The sequence below is a fragment of the Podarcis pityusensis genome, assembly GCF_964106645.2.
Source record: "Podarcis pityusensis genome assembly, chromosome: 13".
NCBI lineage: Eukaryota > Metazoa > Chordata > Lepidosauria > Squamata > Lacertidae > Podarcis > Podarcis pityusensis.
In genome coordinates this window covers 36,053,511-36,078,404 of record NC_138038.1, presented here as the reverse complement: position 1 = coordinate 36,078,404, position 24,894 = coordinate 36,053,511, and the positions used below count along the sequence as shown (strand labels likewise).

General features: G+C 45.3%; 1 protein-coding gene across 2 annotated transcripts; it reads left to right on the top strand.

Annotated features, from left to right (window-relative positions):
- The first annotated feature begins 225 nt into the window (after window positions 1-225).
- TMEM150B (transmembrane protein 150B) lies at window positions 226-23,768 on the top strand. 2 transcript variants are annotated; one of them, XM_080976295.1, is made up of 8 exons: window positions 226-3,104; window positions 10,379-10,502; window positions 12,421-12,498; window positions 18,307-18,366; window positions 19,028-19,095; window positions 20,461-20,588; window positions 20,938-21,115; window positions 22,233-23,768. In XM_080976295.1, exons 2-8 carry the CDS (start codon window positions 10,387-10,389, stop codon window positions 22,430-22,432), a joined length of 828 nt encoding a protein of 275 aa, XP_080832421.1. In that variant the 5' UTR covers window positions 226-3,104; window positions 10,379-10,386; the 3' UTR covers window positions 22,433-23,768. The 2 variants fall into 2 exon arrangements, with proteins under 2 accessions (XP_080832421.1, XP_080832422.1); XM_080976296.1 differs by lacking the exons at window positions 226-3,104; window positions 10,379-10,502 and adding an exon at window positions 11,647-11,758.
- Window positions 23,769-24,894: the final 1,126 nt, after the last annotated feature.

Here is a 24,894-nt window from a genome sequence, read left to right as displayed (position 1 = left end):
CCGCCTTACAGAGTCGAATGAGGACGCGGCCCGGTTCCTCAGCCCCCTATTGGGAGAATTTGGTGTCTGTCAAATTTTCGTAAGTTCCTCCTTCAGTCGCGCCCTTTGGGAAGAACCGCTGCCCAACTCAATGGCCGCTGGAATTCCAGAAACATCATGCCTTTCCCATTGGATAACTGGATGTCAAATAACTATTGCCGCCGATACCAAGAAGCCCCACCTCACCTGGCTTGTCATTGGCCAAATAAGACGCTTATCAATGCTTCACGCACATTTCCGGCATCCATTGGGCCATTCACTGCTCTTCGCCGCAATTCTCCGCTTCCTCAGTTGGATCTTCGTCACACCAGGGCCAACGGTGCCAGTCGCTGTTTTATTCCGTTTTAATAGCTGCTGGGGAGCGGGGGCACCATGGACTAATGTTCCCTCTACCGTCTCTTATTAAGTATCCTGACATTTGAAATTTCCCGCCAAAATGCTAGCGCTTTCTATTGGTCCGCCTGATCTATTTGCCGTTTCCCTGTCGAGTAGCAAATATTAGTGGTCCGCTTTGCTGTCACTCAGACAACTTCCTCCCAACACGATCTGATCCGTAAAGTTCCGGAAGAGAGGCGTACAGAAGAGCTTCCGGTTGCTCTGAGGCTTTTTCGTGCTTTAGCGTGAAGAGGGAGCTGCCCATAGAAATTAATGGAGAAGCCCAGAATTTTTGCACACTGATAAAGTCAAATTCTTGGGGTGCACTATACTTAAAGCGTTTTCCCAACTTCCTCCTGCGGATTTCTGAATCGGTCAGGTTCAAGCAGTACAGACACAGCCAAACAAATATAGAATCAAACAGCAGCCAGGAGGCCTGATCTTTATTTGTCTCAACAAAGGTTCAAACCCTCAAAGCATGCAGAGAGAAGAACAAGAACCATGAAGCTTTCAAGTTTTCTAAAGTTTCCCATAAAATATTTAACAGCGTCATCAGAACATCACCAACATGCCATAGAAAGGGGTGGGGGGTGTTAGGTATCTGAGATTTCTGACATGCCCCTGTCAATCATGCATGGTTCAAGTATTCACCTTCACACAAGTCAATGATAATATCTACATATCCTTTTGTCAGGAAGACATCCCTTGACACCTTTATTTGTTCAGGCAGGGTTGCATTCCACACTGGAGATGGGTTTTGTGTCTGGAGTATTGTGTTTCAGGTAACACCTTCCTGGTGTCTGTGGCAGGACAGGTGATGTCAGGTTTGGCACCTTAGAGGGGTGCTTGGTATGTGTGGTGGCACATCTGAAGGATGATGGAACGAATTAAGTACTTGACCTGAGGTACCACTGTAGTACCTAGGGTTAAGAATTTTGCTTCAGGATGAGAACAGAAATCGCGTGGCAGCAGCGCAGCAGCAGTGGGAGGCCCCATTAGCTAAAGTGATACCTCAGGTTAAGAACAGTTTCAGGTTAAGAATGGACCTCCAGAACGAATTAAGTTCTTAACCTGAGGTACCACTGTACTGTGTATTACCAGTCCTGGAGTGACTTTCTTCCTGCCGAAATGGATGTATCACACACACATCTAGGTATAACTCACTTCTGCACAGTGCTGCACACCTTCCGGCATTTCACTCTTAACAATCTTTAAATAAGGCCTTTAAATAAGACTGTGGGACAAAGATGGAACAAGTGCCCCAAAAAGGGTGGTGAGGGGGAGCGCAGAGCATTCTCCATGATGGTCATGTCCCCTATTCTCCATAGGACAGCCCTTTATTCAGAGGCTGGTCTGGTCCAAGTCTGATTTAAAGGTAAAGAGGCACAAGCAGAGAGACCACCTTGAGAGCAGACTAAGCAGCAGCATAGATCACCTGGACCAGTCTTCTCAACTATGGTGTGACATACCTCTGTTTCAATTGTAGTTCTCTCTTCTAAATCTGCATCTAAATCGGGTCAGCAAACTTTTTCAGCAGGGGGCCGGTCCACTGTCCCTCAGACCTTGTGGGGGGCTGGACTATATTGGGGAGGGGGATGAACGAATTCCTATGCCCCACAAATAACCCAGAGATGCATTTTAAGGACACATTCTACTCATGTAAAAACATGTTGATTCCCGGACTGTCCGCAGGTCGGATTTAGAAGGCGATTGGGCTGGATCTGGCCCATGGGCCTTAGTTTGCCTACCCATGATCTAAATATACAAATTAACCCACCCCGCTCTCTGAGTGTTAGATGACCCGCCTTTGGGCAATATGTAAGAGGGCAGCTCAACACAGTTCCCTTTGTAGCTTTTCCATCTCTATGTACAAAGCTGCTGCTACCTGGCAACTTGTATTTAACCACTCAGCTGGCGACAAAGAACTCCATGCATCCCCTCGCAAAGCTACAGTTCCCAGAATTCCCTAGGAAGAAGGTTAAACTCATTTGGGAACTGTAGTTCTTTGAAAGGAATAGGGGGCTCCTGGCCATTTTAGTACCCTGAACAAACTACAGTTCCCAGGATTGGGGGGGGGGGGAGCCAAGACTGTTTGAAGTCCACCAATCAGTGGTGGCTGGAGACCGCTGAGACTGGTAGGTCAGAAGGTGGAGAGGTCAACAGCAGGTGGAGCCAGAGCCAATAGCAGAAAGACCCAAGTAATTCTAGTTTTGCCTCCAAACCTCCTACCTGCTGAATTCTAGGAAGGTAGCACTGAGAAGGAGGAGGAGGAAGTTGGAAGGCAGTACCACTCCTTGGGCTGTATGAAAGTAAGAACACAGGTGAGTAGGCGCTGGCCAAGGGCAATTGCCCAAATGGACAAGCCTCCACTGACTCTGGCCAGGGTAATGCAATGGCAAAATACAATGCATTTCTGGGACATTTTATGCTTGTTTCCAGAAGGAAACAAGAAATGGTAACTGACTAATGTTTGGGGGTGTTATGAAGGTGACAATTTGTAACCATGTTCTAGAAGGGCTACCCTGTAGGTTTACTTATGTGTAATCTGCACAATGAAAAATGCAGTTGGGATAAGTGTCTTACCCCAGAAAACTGGATGAAGGTTTGGCGGTTCAGAAGTGCTTTTAATGAAACAAATAAATGACAACTCAGAAGGAAGTCCTGTTGAAATCTGTGGGGCTTACTCAAAGGTAAGTGAATATAATATTGCAACCCTAGAAATCTAGTTATCATTCCTCCCTCTCTCTCCCAGCCCCACCTAATGAACCATTTCACTAACAACATACCAGAAGCTTCTTCCCTCCCTTTGTCTGTTAAATGTTCTTGGAATAGCAATCGAAACCCTGCTGTTTGCAGATGGTCTTTTCTCTCTGACACATTTAGCTTCTTCCTCCAAAACTGGGGCTAAGTTCAACCCTGGATTTCTCTTAATATCCTATACATTTCCCAATAAAGTAAGTTGCTAAAAGCCAAACAAAATTCACTCCGCAGAGCATCAAGAGACTTCAAAGCAGGGAAGGTTCTCAGTGCGACCTGTTACTGTGTTTGCCACTGTACTTTTGCCTTCAAGTGATGTCAGAATATAGTCTGGGATTTGAGAAAAGAATGTTAAATGGTTCTTCATGTCCCAAGGCGGCCTTAGGGGAGCTCTTTGACAGAATATGGTTTCACTATAAACAGAGGGTCTGGAATGTTTGGAATGAAAAAGCCATCAAAAGTTTGGGGAAGGCAACCCTTCCCTCCTCTTCTAACTAGAGGGAGGATGCTGGGCGTATGAGAGAGAGAAGGAACAACAAGCGTTTTGATTAAAATCAATGGCTCCCTTTAAACCCATGTTTTACCTTCATGGTTGGAGACAATCTTGATTCTGAATACCAGTTTCTGGAAATGATAGGAGGAGAGAACGCTTACAGGATTCCCACAGGCGTCTGGCTGCCCACTGTGAGAACAGAATGCTGGACCAGATGAGCCATGGACCTGATCCAGCTTTACTGCAGCTGAAAATTAATCACACCCGCGTAGACACCCGCTTACTCTGCACTCCAACCAGCTTCAATCCAAACTGAGGAAAAGAACAACCTAGCTGTGTTTTAAGCCAGTAATGTGTACACAGGTTCTTCTTTCTGGGACCCAGAAAAAAACTTGATGGAAGTGATATGTATTGATCTTTTTTAAAAAATAAATAATAATAATACATAGATCTCCCCACCCATTACAACTGCACTATGAATTTGGATTCTCAACCCAGCTTTGATCTGAACTGAGGAAAAAGAGCAACCCAGCCGTCTTTTTAGCAGGTTATGATGCACACACAAAGTATTCTTTCTCTGTGAAAATTTTTGTCCCTGACTGGCCCCCATCTACTGGAAATCGGAGGAAACAGCTAGTGAAGCTCTTTTGACAGTGAGCCAATGAACTACAGTGGTACCTTGGGTTACAGATGCTTCAGGTTACAGACTCCATTAACCCAGAAATAGTACCTCAGGTTAAGAACTTTGCTTCAGGATGAGAACAGCAATCGTGCTCTGGCGGCGCAGCGGCAGCAGGAGGCCCCATTAGCTAAAGTGGTGCTTCAGGTTAAGAACAGTTTCAGGTTAAGAACGGACCTCCAGAAGGAATTAAGTTCTTAACCCAAGGTACCACTGTACAAGGGACGCGGGTGGCGCTGTGGGTAAAACCTCAGTGCCTAGGGCTTGTCGATTGCATGGTCGGCGGTTCAAATCCCCGCGGCGGGGTGAGCTCCCGTCTTTCGGTCCCAGCTCCTGCCCACCTAGCAGTTCGAAAGCACCCTTAAGTGCAAGTAGATAAATAGGGAAGGTAAACGGTGTTTACCTTTATAGCGGGAAGGTAAACGGCGTTTCCGTGTGCTGCGCTGGTGCTGGCTCGCCAGAGCAGCTTCGTCACGCTGGCCACATGACCTGGAAGTGTCTGCGGACAGCGCTGGCCCCCGGCCTCTTAAGTGAGATGGGCGCACAACCCTAGAGTTGGACACGACTGGCCCGTACGGGCAGGGGTACCTTTACCTTTTACCTTTACCACTGTACAAGGATGAAGTGAGAGGTGGTGGGCAGGCAAACCCACAGTCCAGCCCCTTATAGTAAAGATTATAAAAGCCCCCCCTCCCCCAATGATGAAGCATTTCTGGAAAGGGGACTCATTTGCAGGGAGCTTGCCTTGGCCACGGAAACCTGAACCCACCACTGCCAGAGACAGAGCCTCCCCTCCTCTTTTCCCAGGGCCGCAGGAGGGTAACTACGTTCTTTAAGAAATACACTGTTTTCTTTCAATTAAAATGGCCATGATGTGCCCCTGACAAAGCCTACTGCCTTTATGCGCTGCAATGGAGCTGGGCTTTGATGCACCCATATGTGCTTTTATCCCACAGAATGTAGTGGTGTCTTAACCCTAAGTATGGGACTTCACCGCAAGAGTTCTTGATGGGGAAGCCTTTTCAAAACTAAAGTAAAATCAGTCCAAAAGTGAAGTAATTCAGATCTTTTAAATCAGTTGTTTCCTCCTCCTATTGGTGACCATGCCTTCAACTGCACCAGGATTTTCCAGATCTTACCCAGTGCGGGCATTAATATGTATCTTAATGCCATGGCAGCAAACCACACTTTTTGTCCGGTTTGCAGGCAACCCTACAGGTGACAGAAAATGCATGGAGGATTGGTGGAGGGAGAGATGGCTCTGAAAAGTTTGCTCACATTCAAGGTATCAACAGAGCACCAGTTCTCTCCTTACAGAACATTAGATGTTATAAAGCTAGGTAGCTTTATTTGGAGGATTTTACAGAGCAGTGTTTGGGGGAGAATTAAAAGCTCATGTAAATCAAGGTTACCAAATTTTTTTCAATGAATACGGGGACACTTTTCAACTGCAATTGATTTTGTACGGGGAAACGGGGACGTCTGGTAACCTTAATGTAAATACAATTTCCGGAGGGCTAGGTGTGTTAGTCTCTTACAGCAAAAGCAACGAAGACTTCAGGCACAAAGCAACAAAATCATTATGGCATCAGCTTTCTTCGACAGCAGTCTACATCATCAGATGGACAGCCATAGCCTAGCATTTGCTTCTGCATGCAAAAGGTCCCAGTTTTTAATATTTGGTATCTCCAAGCAGGCCTGGAAATATCTGCGGTCAGTAGAAAATCCTGACCTAGATGGACTCAATATAAGGCAGTTTCCTCCGTTCCTAAAAAAATAGAAAATGTGGGTCTTTTAAGACGCCAAAAGGTTGTTGTTGCTTAAACATAAATACAGGTGCAGACCCCTGACTACATCAGAAGTTCAGGTTATACAGCCATTTGCTTCCTGGGCCATAAAATGCACCATTCTAGTGATTTATAGGTCCGTATAGTAAAAGCTATGGTTTTCCCAGTAGTGATGTATGGAAGTGAGAGCTGGATCGCCAAAGAATTGATGCTTTTGAATTATGGTGCTGGAGGAGACTCTTGAGAGTCCCATGGACTGCAAGAAGATAAAACCTCTCCATTCTTAAGGAAATCAGCCCTGAGTGCTCACTGGAAGGACAGATCCTGAAGCTGAGACTCCAATACTTTGGCCACCTCATGAGAAGAGAAGACTCTCTGTAAAAGACCCTGATGTTGGGAAAGACGGAGGGCAGAAGGAGAAGGGGACGACAGAGGACGAGATGGTCGGACAGTGTTCTCGAAGCTACCAGCATGAGTTTGACTAAACTGTGGGAGGCAGTGGAAGACAGAAGTGCCTGGCGTGCTCTGGTCCAGGGGGTCACGAAGAGTAGGACACGACTAAACAACAACAAGTGATTTGGACTTCTGGTGTGTTGAATGGGGGCAAATGCCCCAGGCCTCAGACATGGAGGGGCCCGCACCTTGAGAAAAACAACACTCTTAAATGAAAGGGGGTCCTCAGCTGACCATTCAGCCCCTAGGCTTCACTGAGTCTTAAAATAAGTGGTGCCTGTGAGTCATAAAATGGGTCATAAAACCATTTGGCTGCAGGCAATCTTAGACCTGGGTAGTGTCTCAGCAGTACGTGCTGACCTAGTGACTCCAAATTCCTGAAGTGAGGATTCTCAGCAAACGGCTCGCCCCCAGGCCCACACCAACCAGAAGCAATCAGAAAGGTTATACTGCTCAATGGCCCCAGTGGATCCACATCATGCATTTAAAGTGCATTCTATGCACATAAAATCTCCCCAAAGAAAGCTGGGAATTGTAGTTTCCTCCTCACAGGCCAAAAATTCCCAGTACAGTGGTACCTCGGGTTACAGACACTTCAGGTTACAGACGCTTCAGGTTACAGACGCTTCAGGTTACAGACTCTGCTAACCCAGAAATAGTACCTCGGGTTAAGAACTTTGCTTCAGGATGAGAAAAGAAATCGCGCGGCAGCAGCGGGAGGTCCCATTAGCTAAGGTGGTGTCTCAGGTTAAGAACAGTTTCAGGTTAAGAACGGACCTCCAGAACGAATTAGGTTCTTAACCCGAGGTACCACTGTATCCATAATGAACCATAATTCTTGGGGGGGGGGGGAGGTCACGTTCTTTGAGTGTCCATTGGGTGTACCTTAAATATTGCAGGGTGACATGTTGATATTAGAACACAAGGCACGTGGCTCTTGCTTTTGCCCTGCTCTCGCTCAAGCAGCAAAGACAGCAAAACGTAGCACAAAACTCTTTTAAGCCAGCCTTTCCCCATTCTGGTGCACTTCAGTAGTCCTTGGATGACATAAGAGCATACCTTTGGGAACAGGCGAATGGTCCATATCCTGTCCTCACAGTAGCTTTTGATAGCCCTCTCCTCTGTGATTTTGTCCAATCCTCTCTTAAAGCTATGCAAGTTAGTAGTTATCGCTGCCTCCTGTGGCAGTGAGTTCCATAGCTTAATTATGCGCTGTGTGAAGTGAAGTGCTTCTCTTCCGCAGGTGAAATGGGGTGTTGGGACTGAGCTCAACGAGGTTAGTGCGCATCTGTGAGATGTGCCCTTCAAGCATTCACACTAAGCGAAAACAAAAAAATGGATTCCCACCCGCCCAGCACTGTGTGATGAAGTTTGACAAGTTCCTGATCATTGTCCGTAGTTGGCAGGGACTGATGGGATTCAAAACATCTCATTCCCTCAGTGTTTTTTAAGCAACCTTTTTTTGGGGGTGGCGGCATTTTAGCTGTTGCTATTGTCAAGACAACTGGGAACCAGAAGGCAGGATGATCTACTGCAAATAATCTCAGTGTATCCCCTGCCTGACCCTGCCTTACACAGCTGTTTGGAGTGGAACATATCGCCTCCTCCAACTGGAACCAGAATTGTGTAGATGTTGCAACTGTCAGATCGTTCTGGCAGAGATGCCCTTTTGCAAGCCTTATTTTTTTATTAAATCAGTGCTCTCTGAACCAAGCATTTGTGATCAAAAGTATTTGGTGGTAGGTGCTTCCATCGAGTGGTGAAAGAATGAGCTGCACCTTTACAAATATTACGCCTTTTCTAACAGGAAGGCTACACTGTCTGCTCAACTCTCCGTTTTAGATTTTAAGCTAGTAGAAAGAATTTCCCCCTGGATTTTAACGTGATTCCCCCCCCCCCCCAAAAATTTAAAAGTGTACTTCTTCTCTTGAGAAAATAAAAAGTGGCGTGCTCCTGCTTAAACACAACTTTCACCAGTGTCTGCTATATATCTTTTTCTCCTGTTAAACCTCTTGACGCTAAATTTTATCTGTAAGCCACCTTGAGTCCTTGTCAGGGGAAAAGGCAGGATACACACAAACACATTTAATCTAGAGGACACCAAGTTGCCAAAGATTAGGATAAAATATAGAAACGGCCATTTTTACTGTGCTCTTAATTAAGGAGAAATGAGTCTAATCCTGAATAATGTAGCATCAGTGGGGAAGAACTGACAAAAGACACCTCCTAACTCCCAATACAACTAAGAAAAAAACCATTTGCTTCCCTGTTTCGATCGATTCCGCTCCAAACTCTACCCATTTCACAGATTGTTCTTTTGTGCTACAATTGGTGAAACGTCCATAAGTAAACAAACATAGCAAGGCCGGGGTGGGGGGGTGATCAGTTATCCAGATTCCTTTCCTTTAGCTTCTTGTCTCTGTCGCTCTCAGCCTCTGTTAACAGAAACTACGTTTGCAATTTTGTCAATTTGCTCAGTGACTCATCTACCCACCTTCTCCGACAACAAAGCAAAAAATGCCCACGTACAGAATCATTCGGCGCATCTTCCATCTCTGCATCGATCCTTGCAAAGGCAGCCTCCCCTGCTGTGTGTCTCTGTTAGGCCTCTCCAACTATTATCTTTCTTTCAGAGGAATCAATCTATACAATTATTATTGTCTTGAGCTAAACATTCAAGCTTTCAGTTGGGGGCTGGGGGGGAGAAAACTGCAATCCTTTCCTTCTTCGCTCTGTCTGCGATCATTGAGTTTTTAGTACTTCCACAACTCCAGGAGTACCCTTTTTCAGGCCCCAGTCTTGTAAACGCCCTTCCTAGAAGGACAGGCAAAAAGTGAGCAGAGAAATGGAGGAAACTCTTGCCTGCTCTGCTAGTCGCCTCTCCATTCTCAGAGTGGATTAACAGTCAATTAATCAGTCAATTTACAGGGGGCTCTGTGAATGGTAGCTCTGTATGGGGAACAAGGGTCTCCTAACAACTCTCAGCAGCCCCCTTAACAAACTATACTTCCCATGATGCTTTGGGGGAGGAAGCCATGACTATTTAAAGTGGTATCATAGTGCTTTAAATGTGTGGTGTGAATGTGGCCCAAGCCGAGCGTCCTGCTTTCATGGTGGCCAATCAGATGCCTACGAGAGTCATGTGGGCGGGACATGAGCAACTCTCCCACACATGAATCCCAGTGCTGGAGGAATCGCATCTAGCCATATGGGTTTTCTGCGGACTGCCATTCAGCAGTAAAACGTGGATATTCCTGGGTTAAAGCGCCAGGACAACAACAACAACAAACCAGGACACGGATCTGGAAAATGCGGACTTGTGCCTAGAAACTGCAAAGCAAATGTAAGTATGGATGAGCCCTTTGCAGATGGCACCAAACTGGGATGGGTAGCTAATGCCACAGAAGACAGAATCTGGATTCAAGATGATCTTAACGGATTGGAGAACTGGGATCCAAACTAGCAAAATGAATTTCAATAGGGAGCTTCTGCATCTAGGCAGAAAGAACTACCTGTCATGGATGCTTGAGATGAGATTCCTGCATTGCAGAGGGTTGGACTACATGACCCTTGGGGTCCCTTCCAACTCTACAATTCCAATCCCCTTTTAACACTGTCCGGTTCAGCAGCCACCCCTACACCTTACAATAGCAGATTCCACCACTTTTGCATGCGAGGGAACCCTCCCCATGGTGTCACACAAATCACCGTAGCCCACTGTTCTCAGGCTAAACAGAGGTTCACTTCACAGGTTATAAAATAGGGCAACCGGCAACTTTTTCTTTTCATCCTCAGGTCATAAAATGCCTTGCGGTACCTGCGTGCCCTGGACAGCCTGCCAAGGACTTCCACGAGCCCTCTTCCAATTTCATCAGATCAAGGTCCCTAGAAACTTGCCAAAGAACTTCTCACACCTCAGGTAAGCTACATCGGCAACAGGTGAACTTACCTTGCAGCCGGCAGACTAATATTAGACACAGCTGCGTTGGTGGCAGCAGAACTTATGCTGCTGCAGCAATAGGTACATCCCAAAACTTTTTACTGCCAGAGGTACAGAACGTGATGCTCCTCTCTTCTCTTATTTCAAGACACCACTTCCAGAATGTTACTCTGGATATGCTGACCTATTCCGGCTCCTGGTAACCTCGCCATAACCCAGCAGTCTTCCTTCCTGGTTCCGACAAATTCACTCCTCTAATCCTATACAGTGGTACCTCAGGTTACATACGCTTCAGGTTACAGATGCTTCAGGTTACAGACTCAGCTAACCCAGATATAGTACCTCGAGTTAAGAACTTTGCTTCAGGATGAGAACAGAAATTGTGCAGCGGCAGCGGGAGGCCCCATTAGCTAAAGTGGTACCTCAGGTTAAGAACAGTTTCAAGTTAAGAACGGACCTCCGGAACAAATTAAGTTCTTAACCCAAAGTACCACTGTACTCCCAGATCTCCTTTCCCTCCCTCTCCCTGCCTGACTACCTTTTTTTACTGTGCATCCATGATAATTTGTGTTCAACATGGCAGTTATGCACGATACCACTTTCAATAATACTTGCACTCGCAGAAGTTTCAGGGAGGGCATACTGCTTCACTTCCTAGCAGCACGCATCCCATAACTTCCTGTTGAAACCCTGCAGCCTTTCAAGACCAATGCAAATGTTCCACAGTTCTCGTTCTCTCACTTTTGTGGCGCTATAGTGCAAGAGCGCCTCTGCAGGTGGCAATAAATGTGGTAACATTGATGGAGCATCACAACTGATACAGTGTGTGTGGACAGTCCAGTATTATTCCACCATTGATGCACTATTATTGTGTCACTGGCATGCTGCCGAAGAGATCCACGCCGAAAAATGCCAGTCTGGAGCGATCCCTCGTAAGGAACCCAGTAACCGTGGTTCTCCATTAGAAAAGCACATGTTGCACTGATAAACTGCGTCACGCCGCAGAGTGGTCCCTCTTTCTCCAAGCGCCATCTGTGTGGCAGCAGAATGGCACGCCTTGGGGACAAAAGTCACAGGCAGATAGCGCCCTCACAGTGCCCTTTGCCCCGTCCCAGAGATGGAGTTGGGACAGGTTTATTGGAAGGAGCGCTGGCACACTAACCTTGCTACCTGCTAGGGAGAAAGACGTGCTCCTGAGCGAAGGAAAAAGGACGCAGCTAGCAGATAATTTCTGGGTAAGGAATCCCGCGATATTCCTGAAGACTCAGAAGGGAAACAGAAACCAAAAACCTTGATTCTCAAACTCCCTGCTTGGAAGCCCTACAAGGAAGCCCCTGGTTGCTGCTGCGCAGTATAATTTGCAGCAAGGTCTATGCCAGTCTCTGAGTGATGATGTAGCTAGGGTGTTGCTCTGATTTCAGGGCATTTCCGCACCTTCCCATGGACTTTTGCTTTAAAATCTTTTGCTTTGATTACTGGCAGGAGCTCAGCCCTGCTGGGTGGTGGCTGAGTGAGGGGCGTGGCGGGGGAAGTTTATTAGTATACCATTAGCAGAAGTCTTTCTAGTGTTGTTGTTTGTTTTGATTCCTGTAGCGCAGAGCAAGGCAGTGAGGAGCGATAAGGCCCCTTGGACGTAGCAGAGTTTTCCAGTTATCAAGAGCTTAGCCAGAGAACCCAGGAATCCTGGCTTGCTGTGACCTAACCTACTTCCCAAACCCCCGAAATTTTAGGATTCAGCCTTGCTGCTCTTTCAAGCCCACCAAGTCACAATGGGTCCCTAGAGTCCAGGGATCTGGTCTCCTCCCCAGGCTTCCTTCAGCTTTATCCCACCTTGTTCCCAAAGAACCCAAGAATCTCAGGCTGTTCTTGATGGTTTCCTTATATTTTTTGCCTTTAGGTCTTCCGCCACCATGTGGCTTTGGGCTCTCCTTCCTGTGCTCCTAGCTGTAGGAGGTATTGTCGGCTTCTGGGTTGTGTGAGTAACAATAAGCAAAGCGGAGTGGGTTGACTCTCAGGTGGGATGTGGGGTGTGTGTGTTTTTGTGTGCTTGCTTTAAGCCCAGCAGTGATAGAGCTGGATTTTGGGAAATGGGATCATGTCAACTCCAATCTGGTATAGGGAGAGCGTGGCTCAATGGTAGAACATCTGAATTTAAGAAGCTGCCTTATACAGTGGTACCTTGGGTTACATACGCTTCAGGTTACATACGCTTCAGGTTACAGACTCCGCTAACCCAGAAATAGTGCTTCAGGTTAAGAACTTTGCTTCAGGATGAGAATAGAAATCGTGCTCTGGCGGCGCGGCGGCGGCAGCAGGAGGCCCCATTAGTTAAAGTGGTGCTTGAGGTTAAGAACAGTTTCAGGTTAAGAACGGACCTCCAGAACGAATTAAGTACTTAACCCGAGGTACCACTGTACTGAGTCCATCCAGTGCAGGATTGTCTGCAGTGACTAGCAGTGCTTCTTAAATGTCTCCGATGGAGGATCTCTCCCACCCTACCTGGAGGCACCGGGGATTGAACCTGGGAACTTCTGCATACGAGGCAGAAGCTTTGTCCCTGAGCTAAGCTTCAGTGTTCCGTCACTGGCGGGTCCAGGTGAAAGGATCAGGTCACAGGTGATAGAAACGGCCTCTCTTTGAGATCCTGGAGATTTGCCGTCAGTCATAGTATAGTATCTAATACAGATGACAGATAAATAGTTGGGCCTGACGCAAGACAGTTTTCTTGCGTTCTTTTTTGCAATACGAGATAATTACAACCCAGCAAAGTTTTCCCCTGCCTGCAGGTCAAATTCCTAGTGGAAAAGGGGACTTTGTTCAAACAGAGCAGGGTGCCAACGTGGAACTCACCCCTTTAACAGCATTTTGATCTGCAGCAATTGGCAGCTGATTGCAGCTCACCGCAAAGGCGCTTCGCTTGCTGAGATCTGCACGCCAAATACCTATTTTTTTTTTTTTTTTTTTGGCAAGTAAATTTTTATTCAAAATTTGTACAAAAAAAAAAGAAAAGAAAAAAGAACTAACAAATACATAAATAAACATTTTAACATAAATTATTCATCCTATTTTCATACTCTACAAAAAAGAAACATACAATCATACAAAAAATAATAATATAACCATTAGGCTCTCCTTAGCCTTTGACTTCCCTTCACCCTTTTGGTAAGTATCAAATAAATCTCGGATTGCGTAATTAGTTTATTAAAGTTTATAGTTATTAGCTGATAAAGTTTTTCTAATACCGCCAGTTCCTCCTATATATCCGTTCCAATATAATTCCAAAATTTACTCCAATTTTTTTGAAATTTCTGGTCGTCTTGGTCTCGTATTCTGCCTGTTAATCTATCTAGCTCGGCATAGTTGATCATTTTGACCTGCCAGTCACTTATGTTAGGAATATTTTCTATTTTCCAGTTTTGTGCCAGCATAATTCTTGCGGCTGTGGTGGCATAGAGAAATATTTTTTTATCTTCATTTTTTATTTCCTTACCCATTATTCCCAGCAAAAAGGCCTCAGGTCTCTTGGGAAAAGTATATTTAAAAACTTTTTTAAGTTCATTATAAATTGCTTCCCAAAAAACCTTCACCTTGTTGCATTGCCACCACATATGGTAGAGGTCTCCCTCCACTTCACCACATTTCCAGCATGTCTTATTTTCTGATCTATAGATTTTAGCCAATTTTGCCGGCGTAAGATACCATCTATAGAGCATTTTCCAAACATTTTCTCTCAAACTCGTACAGGCCGTAAATTTAATATCTCTATTCCACAATTTCAACCACTTTTCAAACTCGACGTTATAACCGAAGTCAATTGCCCATTTAATCATTGCCTCTTTGACTTCCTCGTCTTTTGTATGCCATTCCAGTAATATGTCATATAATTTAGACAATGTTTTGTTTTTGCCTTCTATTATTTCTATATTGAATTTTGATTTCTTGTCCTCAAAGCCCATTTTTCTTTTATCTTGTTTTAACATATCATTCACCTGATGATATTGTAGCCAACCGGTGAATTGATCCTTTATTTCCTCATACGGTTTAAGTTTAAGCCCTTGTTCTGATTTTCTTACCAAATCTTCGTAGGTGGCTGTCTTCCCTTCCATGTTGTTTTTTTTTATTGTTAAGACCTCTACTGGTGAAATCCACCATGGTGTTTTTCTTTCGAGAAGGTTCTTATTTCTTTCCCAGACCTGATATATTGGTCCTCTGAAAATATGGTTTAAGAAAGCCCTGTGGACTTTCACCTTCTCGTACCAGAGATATGCGTGCCACCCATACCGATTATTGAAACCTTCTAAATCTAGTAGGTCTCTGTTCTCCAATTTTATCCAATCTTTTAGCCAAAGTAGGCACGCTGCTTCATAATATAGGCTCAGATCTGGGAGAGCAAAACCTCCTCTTTCCTTTTTATCAGTTAGTATTTTCAGTTTAATCCTTGGTCTTTTCCCCTGCCAGATGAATTTCATCAGGGTTCTCTGCCATTCTTTACATTGTTTTAAACCTTTAATAACTGGAAGAGTTTGAAATAAAAACAACATCCTCGGCAAAACGTTCATTTTAACCACTGCTATCTTCCCTAAAAAGGAAAATTTCATCCTCCCCCATATTTCCAGATCTTTCTTTATTTTTTTCCATGTAACTTCGTAATTATCTTTATATAGGTTTATGTTTTTTGCCGTGATCCACACTCCCAAATATTTCACTTTTTTCACCACCATGATTTCCACTTTTTGTTCTAGATCTTTCATTTCTTCCTTAGTTAGATTTTTAACCAGCATTTTAGTTTTATTCTTGTTTACCTTAAAACCTGCCACCTCTCCAAATTCCTCAATTTTTTGTAATGCTTCTTTTACACTATCTTGTGGATCTTCCAAAGTCAGAACAATATCGTCGGCAAAGGCTTTAATTTTAAATTCCTTCTTTCCTACTCTAATTCCTTTCACTTCTGTTGCCTCCCTCAGTCTCTTATTAAGTACTTCCAAAATTACAATAAATAATAAGGGGGACAGGGGGCAACCTTGTCTGGTCCCTTTATAAATGTTAAAATATTCTGTTGTATTATTATTTATCACCAGCTTTGCTTTCTGTTCTTTGTATATTGCTTCAATGCCTCTTCTAAATTTTTCGCCAATTCCCATCCTTTCCAAAACCTTCTTTAGGAAGTTCCAGGAAACATTGTCAAATGCCTTTTCGGTGTCTATGAAAACCAGTGCGGCTTTTCTGTCTATTTTCATGTCCAGGTATTCAATAATGTCAATCAAATTCCTTACATTATCCCGTAATTGTCTCCCTGGGAGAAATCCTGTTTGATCACCATGAATTTTATTAATCAAGACCTTCTTTAATCTTTCCGCCATTATGTCTGCAAATAGCTTATAATCATTGTTTAATAATGAGATTGGCCTATAGTTCTTTACTTCCATAGTGTCCACCTCTTTTTTAGGGATCAATATAACATAGGCTTCCTTCCAGGTATTAGGTATCTTTCCTTCTCTCAATATATTGTTCATAACCTCTCCCAGCACTGGTGATATTTGGTTAATTAATATTTTATAATATTTGGCCGGAAGGCCGTCCGGTCCCGGCGCCTTCTCAGCTTTCATCTTTTTAATAGCCTTTTTTATCTCTTCCTGTGTTATTTTCTCCTCTAGTGCTGCTCTTTCATCTTCTACAATTTGTTCCAGATGATGTTTTTGCAGAAATTGATCTATTTCTTGTTCTGTTTCCTCTCCTCTTTTGTACAAATCCTTATAATATCTTTGGAATATTCTTTTTATTTCTTTTGGTTCTTCCATAATCATATCTCCTTCTTTTATTTTACTGATCGTACTCAACTTCTTCCTTTCTCTCAACTGCCACGCTAGATATTTCCCTATCTTATTTGCGGACTCAAAGTTCTTTTGATTCATCCTCTTAATTTTCCACTCTATCTCTTGGTTAATTATTGTAGCAAATTTAGCTTGTAGTATTTTTAAGTTCTGTTTTAAACTTTCTTCACTAGGGTTAACAGTTAATTTTCTTTCATTTTCCATAATCTGTGTTAAAATCTGCTCTTTCTTTTTTTCTTTTTCTTTTCTTAATTGGGTATTTTTCTGAATCAAAAAACCCCTCATGACCGCTTTTCCTGCGTCCCACACCGTCTCTATGGAAGTTTCTCCATTTAAATTCCACCTAAAGTATTCTTCAATTGTTTCTATAGCCTTATTTACTATCCTTTGATCATTAAATAAATATTCATTCATTCTCCATCTGGCTGTTTTAACCTCTCTACCTTTTAACTCCATGGAAACCGCACTATGATCAGATAAAGTTCGGGGCCAAATTTCAGACTTAATTAAATTCCTATTTTAAAGGGACAAGAGCTTTCTCTTTCCTCTTCTTTTGCAAGCTGGCAACCATACAGTGACACACACACCTAGCTTGCTAACCTTTCGTGAGCCAACTTGGTCACCATATGCAAAGGATCTGGACCTCTGTGGTGGTGCTGTTTTTAAAGTCCTCTATTCGTAACAAATGCCTGCCAACTAGGTTAGCTGGCTCAATTTCATCTGGTGTGCAGGTGTTGCTAAGATCATATGACGAGCCAGTGGTCCATTTAGTCCAACATCCTGTTTTCCCAGGGGCCAAGCAGATCCCCATGGGAAGCAGGGCATCTAGCAGGAGCTGAGCACAAGAGCCCTCTCTCCTCCTGTGGTTTCCAGCAGCTGGTATTCAGAAGCATTACTGCCTCTGGCCACAGAGACAGAGCAGAGCCACCATGGCTAGTAGCCATTGATTTGGCAGCACTTGCGCTTTGTGCCACAGGACAAAATGTGCAGAGGTGTAGTTAGGGTGGGCAGCCTTTAATTTCTATTGCGGCACTGCCAGGTCTACTGCTTCCCTCTACTCCCAGGTGCTTGGAGGCTAGCTCCGTAGCTGTCTCTCTCCCTCTGTTTTGCACACTAAAACAGCAACCACCCACAAGCCTCCAGGATTCTCTCTTTGCAAGGAAATTGCCCCATGAACTCGGGGGCACTTTCAAGTGAATTGGGCATTCGCTCTGATTTGTTTGCAGGGAGATGAGAAGATGTTGGCAAATGACAAGCACTCATTTGGAGGTTAGATGATGTTGCTTCAAAGGAAGTGTCCTCACCCACTTTCCTTATTGCAAAAAGGCCCATCTTTGGGGGGTAGTGGAGCAGGTTTGTTGTGCGACTATAATTGTGCAACCAGAATTTGCCACTTTGGATGAAATCCCACCTTAAAGCAGAGACAGTCTGGAGGCACCGTGTGTTGTGTGTGTGTGTGTGTGTGTGTGTGTGTGTAGTGAGTAATTGTGTAAGTTTTATCATTAAGATAGTTTGCCAGGTTTTCCTAACCAATCAGTTATAGTAGAGAAATGCAATACATAATAATAAAGGAAGGAAATTTATTGAGAGGTGGGCTTTGTTTTTACATGTTTGGAATGACAATGTACATGTTTATATTTTAATCTGTTCACTGTACAGTACTTTAGAGATTTGTTGTTGTTTTGCTGCCCCTTTTCTCCTTCATATGCCATTTCCCTGCTCCCCCCCCCCCACTTTTCTTCTTTTTTTCTTGACAGGCAAGTTTGTTTGATGAAGAACAATCTTGGCTACAAAGTGTAGTGATATAATATTATTCAAAAATAAAAAAACAGGGACTAAGTGTGTGACAGAGTATACTTTAAACTTATTGGGAAGAATTTGAAAAACAAGCGTTAGTCTGGCAACTCCATCCAATTAATGAGATTCCAAACCCCCCCCCCCCCCTTTTTCAGGTATGCCATGGCTGTTGCAAATGGATCTGTAAACATCACAGAAGCTTTTCCATATATCAGGTATGGCTTGACTGGGTTTCTGAGAAAGTCTTCCAACCCCCCCCCCTCAAAAAAACCCACCCTTCTCTAGCTTCCATCTTTTCAGGAAGTCAAGTTATTCTCTGTATTGAAGAGAACCCTTTTGAGTGACAGCCTCAAGCCTTGTGTAACAGGCGGGCCATAGCCAACCTGATGTTCTCCAGATCTTCCGGTCTACGACTTCCATCAGACCCATCCAAAATGGCTTTGGGGTGTGTGATGGGGAGGATGTGCCACTGTGTCCTTCACTTCAGGCAGCAAGAGGGCCTGGACCAGCCTAGAGAAGAAGGATGGAATATTGCCCTATCCAGGCCTAACTAGACTACCCAGCAATCGGTGTGCATCATTTTCAGCCCTAGGACTCCCCTTTACCCCAAACACACACCTGGAGACCAATTTCTCTCTTTTATTTTATACTCTATCCTGTATATGGATGGTAGCAGCGCAGCTGTGCTGTGACCCACTTTGGATGAGGCTGCAATCCAGTTGTGGGTCCCACCACACTAGCTGAGGAGGACCAATGAACTAGGGCTGTTTCTGTGTACTGAATTGCTTCTATTGATGGGCTGGGGGGAGTCTAAGGGGCCAACTTCTAAACTCAGCTGCAATCTGTATGAATCCCCCCCCCCTTGTCTTCCTCCAGCACATGTGGCTCCTCCCCACCCCAGAGCTGTGTCTTTGGTCAAGTTCTTAATCTAGGAGCTTTTCTAGGTAAGCCCTGTCTCTCTTGGTCTCTTTCCTTTTGCCACCATGTGCCTCCAATGCTCCATATTTAATCAGGGACAGCCCTAACCTTTTAGTTCAGGGGCAGGGCACATTTTCCTGGTCAAAGGGCCACATGCCTTTCTGGGCAACCTTCCAGGGGCCACTTGCCAGTGGTGGGTGGGGCCATGGGCAAAAGTGGGTGGAGCAACTAATGCAAATTTTACCTTTGGTACAGTAGGCTGGTTTCTACAGAGATTCATACACACACGCCTCTCTATTCTCCATCCAAGAGGCATTGTCTGAGTGCAAGGACGCCTCTAGCAAAAACACTCAAGGAAGATGCAAAGCCAAGCCTGTGAGGGGCTGGAAAGATGTGTGGCCTGAGGAGACTCTTGAGAGCCAGATAAAGAGATGAGGAGGGTCACATTTGTCCCCTGAGCCTGAGGTTCATTCCTCTCCCATTTTAATTCTTAGCTCTGGTCAATAACTGTCCATATTTCTGTCTGTGGAGGATGCCCAGTTAGGATGGTGTCGGTGCAGCAGGTGCATGTGTGGAGGGGAACGAATGCCGTGTTAGGGATTCATTGGGGAAGGAGTTGAAAAGAAAACCACCAGGCCTGTAAGCCCTTTCAACAAATCTGCGCTGCAACGACACTTCGGAAGATGCACCTTAAACAGGATAATGTAGTCCTGGCAAAGGAGCCAGGTGTTATGTAGTGGTTAAGAGCGGTAGTCTTGCAATCTGGGGAACTGGGTTCGTGTCTCCGCTCCTGCACATGCAGCTGCTGGGTGACCTTGCGCCAGTCACACTTCTCTGAAGTCTCTCAGCCCCACTCACCTCACAGAGTGTTTGTTGTGGGGGAGGAAGGGAAAGGAGAATGTGACGGGTAGTGATAAAGCCGGATATCAAATCCAAACTCTTCTTCTACGATCAAAATAACGGTGGGATTGGAGCAACTGAATCATGAGGAAAGGTTGAGACTTTTTAGTCTAGAAGAAAGGCAAGCGGGTGGATATGATACAGGTGTACAGAATTATTATCATTGGAAAAAGCGGATTGAGAGAGGCTTTCTTCCCTCTCTCATAATACAAGACCCCAAAGGGTTTTTGAGGATTCAGGGCAGATGAAAGAAAATAAGGTAACTTCTCTCCCAGCACATAGTTGAAATATGAAATTTGCTACCGCAGTATGTAATGATAGGACACCAGTTTGAATGGCTTTAAAAGAATATTAGGCAAATTTATGGAGGGAAAGGCTGTCTTCTACTTGAGAGTCTGCCTCTCAGTGACATGTATGGACCATGTGGTGGCTCTGGGACAGCAAATGAAAGGATGGATCTTATCAGCCTCAATAACTGACATCTCTTCCAGGCGCGGTGATCTGCTTTCTGAAATACCAACAGGTGCGGGATTATGGCTGTCATTCCCGTTTAAATCTAGTTGGGCTCATTTTCGGCCTACTCTGTGCCCTCGGGTCTTCTATTGTGGGCAATTTCCAGGTAAGAAGCTGCAGATGGGGAGGGGGGTTGACAAGCCCCCTTGACAAGACCACAATGAAGAGGAGGAGGTCTCAGTAGGGATGGTCCTTAAATGACAGGGGTGGTCAGAAGAGGCCCACCCATCTCACCTTTGCTGGGGATGCAGAAGATTGTGGGGTATTTGGGGGGGGGGTCTAGGATGTTTCCCGAACATCTCTACACACTTTAAAAAGGCGATGGGGACGTGGTTTGTCTTAAAATTGGGGCTTGTGAATTTCATTGAAAAGGATTTCGATGAACTAGAACATGAAATGGCCTTGGTGGGGTGGGATTTTCTCTGTTGATTTACTCTGTTCTCTTTCCCCTACAGGAAAAAAACCAGATAGAAACCCATTTAGTTGGGGCCTTCTTGGCTTTTGTGGTGGGCATCCTTTATTTCTGGGTCCAAACATTCCTGACCAACCGAGTGAAGCCGAGACACGGAGGATGGTGGATCGGGCCCCTCAGATTCTCCCTCAGCTTCTGTGGTTCTGCCTTTCTCATTGCCAGTATCCTGAACTAGAGCGTTGTCTTTAAAGATGCAGGAGGGGAAATTGCGGAGTACGCGGAGGGCTTTTATAAGGATCCATAGATCAGCGGCAGAGCATCTGCTTTGCATGCAAAAGGTCCAAGGTTCCAGTCTCTCAGCATCTCCAGGTAGGGCTGGGAGATTCCCTGCCTAAAATCCTGGAGAGCTGCTGCCAGACTGTGTAGACATTAGTAGCTTGGATGGACCATTGGTCTGACTCAGAATAAGGCAACTTCCTGTGTTCTAAGGGAAGAGACAGGTATTATCTACATTATTATGAACATGAAGCAGCTTGGGGTTAGTTGATAGTGTGATTGGGAGGTTGAAGGGCACAGTTTCACATCTATTATCTCTTGCACCAAGTTGTTGTTTAGCCTCAATTGGGTTTTCTTTGAAGTGCTATGCAGAACTGGAAACACACTCACTCGTATCCTTAGGGACTGGCTTCAAGTGGTCCCGAAAAATTTCTTTAAAAAATGTTCTTAGTATTCATTAGGAGCCCAGGCAGCCCAGAACCTGGGACTTTTCTGAGGCCGGTGCCAGGAGTTGGCATGGCCAGGCAAATGCCCTTAGCCTGGCATGAGGGGACGGAGCAGACACCACTGGCAGCAGTTTGCTAGCTCTGTTGTTGCCTGTTTGTTTGCTCACCCACCCACTGGCCCAAGGGGGACGGGCAAATGAGAAGCAGCAACATCTCCTGCTGTTGTCACTGCTTGCTTGCCAGTTTTCCCTCTCAAGCTGGTAACAGTGGCCGTTAAGGAGGCTGCGGCCTACCAAATGCATCTTGTGAAAGAGTCCTGCCCCACATCCAAAAACAAAGTGGAACTAGGTCTGGCCTCTCCTCAGTCTTGCCTAGGGCTGCATATACACCGTGCATTTAAAGCACATTCTACCCCATAATAATAATAAAAGACCTGGGAACTGTAGTTTAAGGGTGTTGGGAATTGTGGCTCTGTGAAGGGTAAACTATTGTTCCCAGGATTCTGTGGAGGAAGCTACATGCTTTAAATGCATGGTGTGTGTGCAACCTATATCTCTTTTGGGAATAACAGATGCACCGGCTCTGGCTCCTTTTTCCTTGACTCCTTTAATCCCAGCGATTGTGCTCTTTTTCCTGAAGCTGCATTCTGAGTCGGCCTACTGCGAATGGGCCCTGGCCATGGTCCTCTTCCTTCTCTTTGGGCTCTTTGCAGTGGATTTCTGGCACATGGGGACCTGCTCAGTTCACGTCTATCACCAGCGGGCAGACCAAGCAGCTCAAGACATGCAGACGTCAACGCAGACTCTCCCTCTCTGATACCTCCTATGGACATGGGGGGAAGAAGGGGTCTCTGCAAAACTTTCCACACAGTTGGAGTCCTTTTCCAGTGGACCGGATCATGCCCTGCCATGTCCTCTGATGGCGAGTGAAGTAGTTCCCGGCTTTTCTGCTGGGGTGTGGGACTCCCTTGTGGGACTGCCTACAGTCAGGGTTTCTTGGCCATTTTGGAGAGTCTCCCTGACTTGTCACTCACCTCAGACAAATCTCCTTGGTGCTCTTCGTAACATTTAGCCACCGCCTTCTGCTGAGTAGGGGCAGCTCTTCGCCTCCCCTCGCAAAAGGACCCACCAACCATCTCCTTTGCAAACCAGTATTTTAAAAGTGTCCTGTTTTATTTTCTGTTAGCATCCTCCCACTGGTGGCTGCAAAATCCCCGCCACTGCCAGTTCTTCATCTTATCCATCTCCACACCGCTGTATATGAAAACCATAGTGATCTAGAAGGGTCCTAGGCCCATCTTTGTGTGACGCACACATCAGCACCCGCCATTGGCTGATGTGCCCAGGCCTTGCTTTCTCTGTCGCGTGGATGGGCCTAGTAACTCTTTGCAGCACAGATGGCTGTGAGGAGCCGTTTTCTCCTATGCTTCCCTCCACAGTAATATATGGGAGGGGAAGACAGCAAGACCAAAAAAACCCCCAACTACCTCCTCCACAGCCTGCTTTGGTGCAACGAATCTTGCTGCCACAGTCAACGGTCTGGTCAAACTGTGTGAGTTGCTTAGGCACATATTCTTACACCGGTTTAAACAGTATCCCGACACGGCGGTTGTGTCTTTCAACCACAGCCTCTACACACACACAGATGAATTGTTCGTTTCTGAAGCTGTTGGGTGGGTGGATAAGATATTGTGCCAGAAAGACTAGGTCCAGCTCCTTAAAGCTCTCACACACCTCTCCAGTCACCCATGTGCGTGGATCCAAGTTCTTTTTCATCACGCTCTGGCAGTATCAACAACTATGTGTGTCCTTCCTCTGATGGAAAAGTAGGCACCTTTGCTCTCCTGTTAGGAAAGGTGTTGTATTATCCTATTATACAGATGAATACTGAAGTCTTGTCTTTCTTTTTTATGTTCCCAATGGGGCTTTGCCCAATCCATTCTTCCACAACTGAAAAAGTAGGTCCCTCTAACCTAATGTGAGAAACTCTTTTTAAACAAAAGCAAAAAACTATTCTTCTTTATCCCTTGCTAGACTCCTGCCTTGAGGTTAAAGTAAACATTATTCCTACTTTATAGCTACAAACTGAACCTCCAGTCTAATTTCTTTCCTTTCCTAAGAAAGGACAGTTAATAAAGTGGAAGTTCTGGGTAGCTAGCTGTGGAAGCGCTTATTTATTTGCCCTAAAATCAGAGCTGGCGTGGCAGGCTTGATACAATTCCAGCCAATTTATGTGCGGTGTTTAAATGAGCTGAAGACCACTGGCAAGATTCCTCAGAAGGCTTATGGGACTTGGGGCTGAAAGGGTAGGATTTCTAGATTTGATCTAAAGACACAAAGCAGATTCTTGTACTCAAGATGTGCCACCATGGAAGAGAAGACTTGTGTTTCATTGGGAAGCAGCTCAAAATCCAAGGGGAGTTGGAAAAGTGCAAAATTGCCATTTTCTCATATACATGTGCCCCTACATTCCCATTTTCTCTCACGCACCATGGTCCAGCTGCACGGGCAGCACCCAGTCTGCTGCCCCTCCTATTGGCTTCAGTCAGCATGGCCCAATGGACAGAAAGAAGTCATTCAACAATCCCACCCCTGCTATACCCACACATGGGATACACAAAGCCCGTTTGCTCTGGGAACTCTTTCTGATGTTTTCTTTCCGTGTTGCTTCCTGTGCTGGCATTGCCCTTCCCTGAGAACCTTTGCATAGCCAGGGGGCTCCTTTACTTGCATGTTACTAGAGCCACATGGAAGCACCCCCTGCCACTTGAATCAGGCACTCCCCTCTCTCCCCCGCCCCTGCTTGCATGCAGGTTCATACACACTGACCACCATCTAGCCACTTTTTGGCATACTGTGCACTAAGCATGCCTTCTCTGCCATATGGACAAAACCTATCCTCATGTTCCCCACCAGCCACACTTCTGTCCACATTTATTCACACAACCAGCATGCTCTCATTTATGCAGAGCTCTCATCCCAGACTCGCATACCCCCAGAGTCCTGAGCCCACTCACAAAACACACTGCAGGCATAATTTCCAGGAGCCACAGTCTCTGTTTACACAACCAGCATCTCCATGCCAATGCGTAAACAGCCAGTGTGGAAACTCATCTGATTTGAATAGGTCCCCACCTGCTGATGGCCCCAGAGACGGCTTCGGCTGTTTACACATCATTTGTTTAAAGCACATGACTTGCCCCAAAGAATCCTGGGAACTGTAGTTATGGGTGCTAGGAACAGCAGCTGAGGGGGGTAAACTATAGCCCCAGGATTCTT

Excerpts from the sequence above, each read along its gene's own strand:
- TMEM150B (XM_080976295.1), top strand. The coding sequence starts at position 10,387 with ATGCCTTGCGGTACCTGCGTGCCCTGGACAGCCTGCCAAGGACTTCCA. Across the intron at positions 12,499-18,306 it reads ATTGTCGGCTTCTGGGTTGT|GTATGCCATGGCTGTTGCAA; the intron begins GTGAGTAACAAT and ends CCCCTTTTTCAG. Across the intron at positions 20,589-20,937 it reads CTATTGTGGGCAATTTCCAG|GAAAAAAACCAGATAGAAAC; the intron begins GTAAGAAGCTGC and ends TTTCCCCTACAG.